The 3,141-nt window shown below is 40.3% G+C and overlaps 1 protein-coding gene across 1 annotated transcript; it reads left to right on the top strand.

Moving 5' to 3' along the window:
- Nucleotides 1-1,326: 1,326 nt before the first annotated feature.
- LOC140353319 (trace amine-associated receptor 13c-like) lies at nucleotides 1,327-2,915 on the top strand. The gene is made up of 2 exons (XM_072437818.1): nucleotides 1,327-1,493; nucleotides 2,111-2,915. Exons 1-2 carry the CDS (start codon nucleotides 1,327-1,329, stop codon nucleotides 2,913-2,915), a joined length of 972 nt encoding a protein of 323 aa, XP_072293919.1.
- Nucleotides 2,916-3,141: the final 226 nt, after the last annotated feature.

Below are 3,141 nucleotides of genomic sequence, written 5' to 3'. Positions count from 1 at the left end.
TCCTGTTGCCTGCTCGCACCCTCTCGCAAACTTCTGTTATGGAACAGCGTGCATCTTCTTTCTTTGAGAGCGACACATGAAGCGAGAAGAGGTTTGCTTATTGAATGACGAGCAGCATCGTGTGCGTGGCATTTATAGGGGGTGCCGATGTCACGACGCTGCAAATGCCAGCCACTCAGGGCTGGCGTATTGGTATAGTGCTTCTGTGAATACGCGAGGGGGCGTATCCCATAGTAAGACATCTCACTCATGCTACTCAGAGAACCGGGGTTACGGAAGCAACCTAAAGGCTCCTTGGGCTTCGCACTGCAACTAACACTATTCCTGACAGGTTGTTCCAGCGGCAAGGATGGCAAGGATGGGTCAAATGCAGAGGACAACTTTCCCAATGGAGACAATGAAGGCTAATCTGATTGGATCTATCATCAATAATCCACAATATCAGAAACTCAAAGTTTGTTAGTTACAGCTGACAAGATTCATTTCTATGTTAATTCTCCGCCACTATTCCTGCCTGTGTGGGGTTTGATTGTGCATGCTGGCTCAAGGATTACTCAGACACTTTTTGTGAGGTAATGATAGAGGAAAATCTTTATAATGTGGATTAAAACTAATTAAAGTTAGGCTTTACATAACACGCTTACATTATATGATGAAAACAGATAACTAAATAGATAAATAAAGCAGGGCGCTGGCAATGGCGTCAAACAGCATCAGAGATTGGAGCTCATCATGAGGATCATCACATAGTAAAGTTTGCAGATGATTCTGTAATTGTGTCTTTACTGAAAGGTGGTGACTCTAAGGACCATAGCCTGGTCCTAGCAATTTTTTTTGGAATGGTGCCACCTGTTTTTCCTGCAAATAAATGTTTTAAAAACAAAACAAGGTGGACATTGATTTCAGGAAAGCCAATTGGCTCGGACCCAAGTATTCATAGAATGGAAGACTGTAGACATTGTGCAGGAGTTATTTGGACATCCAAATTGATCCAAAGTTGACATTTGAATCTCATATTGACAAAGTGTGCGCTAAAGCACATCAAAGCACTTTTTAAGAAAACTCAGGGTTTATTATACTGATTGTGTTTTCATGAAAATGGTTATTTGAACCTGAAAAACCCTGGCTGTCTTCATAGCATTGTGAAATAGTGTGGTAAAACCATGCAAAAAGCATCATTCATTTATACAGAAAGACTTTGCCAAATCTCTTGAGTGGTGCCTCCCTGCTGTAATGTTTCCCTATTGTGTTTGCATTGTGGCTGAAGATTTGACATATAAAAGTGTTGTGAGAGAGCTCTCCTCCTCCTTCTCTCTCACACACACCATGGAGACACCAGAAGACGAGCTGTGCTTTCCTCTCATCAACAACTCGTGCAAGAAGATCAAACACTCCAACACAGATGCAGCCTTTACTTTCACTGTGCTCACCACCATCACCCTGCTCACCGTGCTGCTCAACCTGCTGGTCATCATTTCTATCTCCCACTACAGGCAGAGACCAGCCACTGCACGCGCACTTTCATTCAGAATGCTCATAATTATAACAATGGGCATGTTCAGTTTATCAGAAAAGTGTTTGCAGGCTTATGGGCTTATGGGTACATCGTTGATTGTAAAACTCATGTCATGTTACTTATATGTTGTTTTGGTGTTAGATTACATATTCTATGTTTTTAATTTATTTATTTATTTCTGGAACAAGTTCAAATGCAGGATATGAATGCAAATTAGTTCATTTTGATTTTAAGAACACAATCCTGAGTTTCAGGCATGATTTGAAGGAGTTGGCAGAGCAACAGTCCTCTATCAATACAGCAATGGTGCAATTCAAATCTAATAATGAATGAAGAAATGTCCTCACAAAAGAAACAAAGTCATCTTTTTTATCAAATAAAATCCAGGCAGTTTCCATTTTTTGATCAACGTAGCTCTTTATATTTCGTCACAGTGATGTAATTTTGCTTGTAATTAATTACACGTCTCTGTCACATAAAATTACAGACCTCTGTTTCTGTCCTTAGACCAAACATTCCCATTATAATGCCATAGAGACAACTTTTTTTCTGATCATTGAGTATTTCATTATGATTCAGATTTCTCTCTTGCAGGCAGCTCCAGACATGTACCAACCTCCTCCTCCTCTCTTTGGCCTTCTCAGACCTGATTGTGGGTATGCTACCGATGCCGGCTGGAATCCTCCTTTATCATGGTTGTTTCTATATGGGTGACTTTGTATGTATTGTGTATGGCTTTGTTAGCTTTCTGGTGATCTGTGTCTCTGTGGGCAACATGGTTATGATATCTATAGACTGCTATGTTGCTATATGTGACCCCATGTTTTACCACACAAAAGTCACCTACATACGTGTGCAAGTCTGTGTGATTTTCTGTTGGTTATTTTCAATCATTCATGCCATCTGGCTGTTGAGGGAGTTCCTTCAGCAACCTGGAATGTATAATACCTGTTACGGAGAATGTGTACTTATTTTGCATAAGATTGAAGCAGTGTTTGACCTAGTTGTGTCTTTTATAGCACCAATCAGTATAATAACGGTGTTGTATCTGAGAGTATTTGTGGTGGCCGTGACTCAGGCTCGAGCATTGCGTTCTCAAGTTACATCTGTGTCAATGCAACATTCAGCGGCCAAGAAATCTGAGCTAAAAGCTGCAAGGACACTCGGCGTGGTGATTGTCATGTTCATCATTTGCTCTTGTCCATATCATATTTTTACTCTTTTATTGGACAGTGGCCTCACAGACTCATCAGGGGTTACGGAATTATGGCTGATATTTTTTAATTCGTGTATAAATCCAATCATCTATGCATTTTGTTATCCATGGTTTAGAAGAGCTATTAAAAGCATTGTTACACTGCAGATTTTGAAGCCAGGCTCCAGTGAAATTAACATTTAATAAAAGTACTGAAAGTACTGAAAGTTATTATCTATATGTAATTCCTCAATTATTTTGTTAGCATTAAAGGTGGAATGGACGATTTTTTTCAGCAAATTTTGTATCATATTTCCTCGTGGCGTGGATAAATCATTTGTCCTGCCACGTATCAATCATAAAACGCACCTATCGCTCACCTGCAGCCGCGTGCAGTTCGTCCCCACGTTTCCGCGTGCCTAAGCACATG

This window comes from Eucyclogobius newberryi, unplaced genomic scaffold, assembly GCF_026437365.1.
Source record: "Eucyclogobius newberryi isolate DKJ021-1_F unplaced genomic scaffold, fEucNew1.0.hap1 SCAF_89, whole genome shotgun sequence".
In the NCBI taxonomy this organism is placed as follows: Eukaryota; Metazoa; Chordata; class Actinopteri; order Gobiiformes; family Gobiidae; genus Eucyclogobius; species Eucyclogobius newberryi.
Note: the sequence above shows the minus strand (reverse complement) of the source record. Positions and strands in the feature narration are given on the sequence as shown.

Bases quoted from the DNA above. Each gene is read 5' to 3' on its own strand.
- LOC140353319 (XM_072437818.1), top strand. From the start codon at position 1,327: ATGGAGACACCAGAAGACGAGCTGTGCTTTCCTCTCATCAACAACTCG. The intron at 1,494-2,110 runs GCAGAGACCAGC...TCTCTCTTGCAG, and splicing joins ATTTCTATCTCCCACTACAG to GCAGCTCCAGACATGTACCA.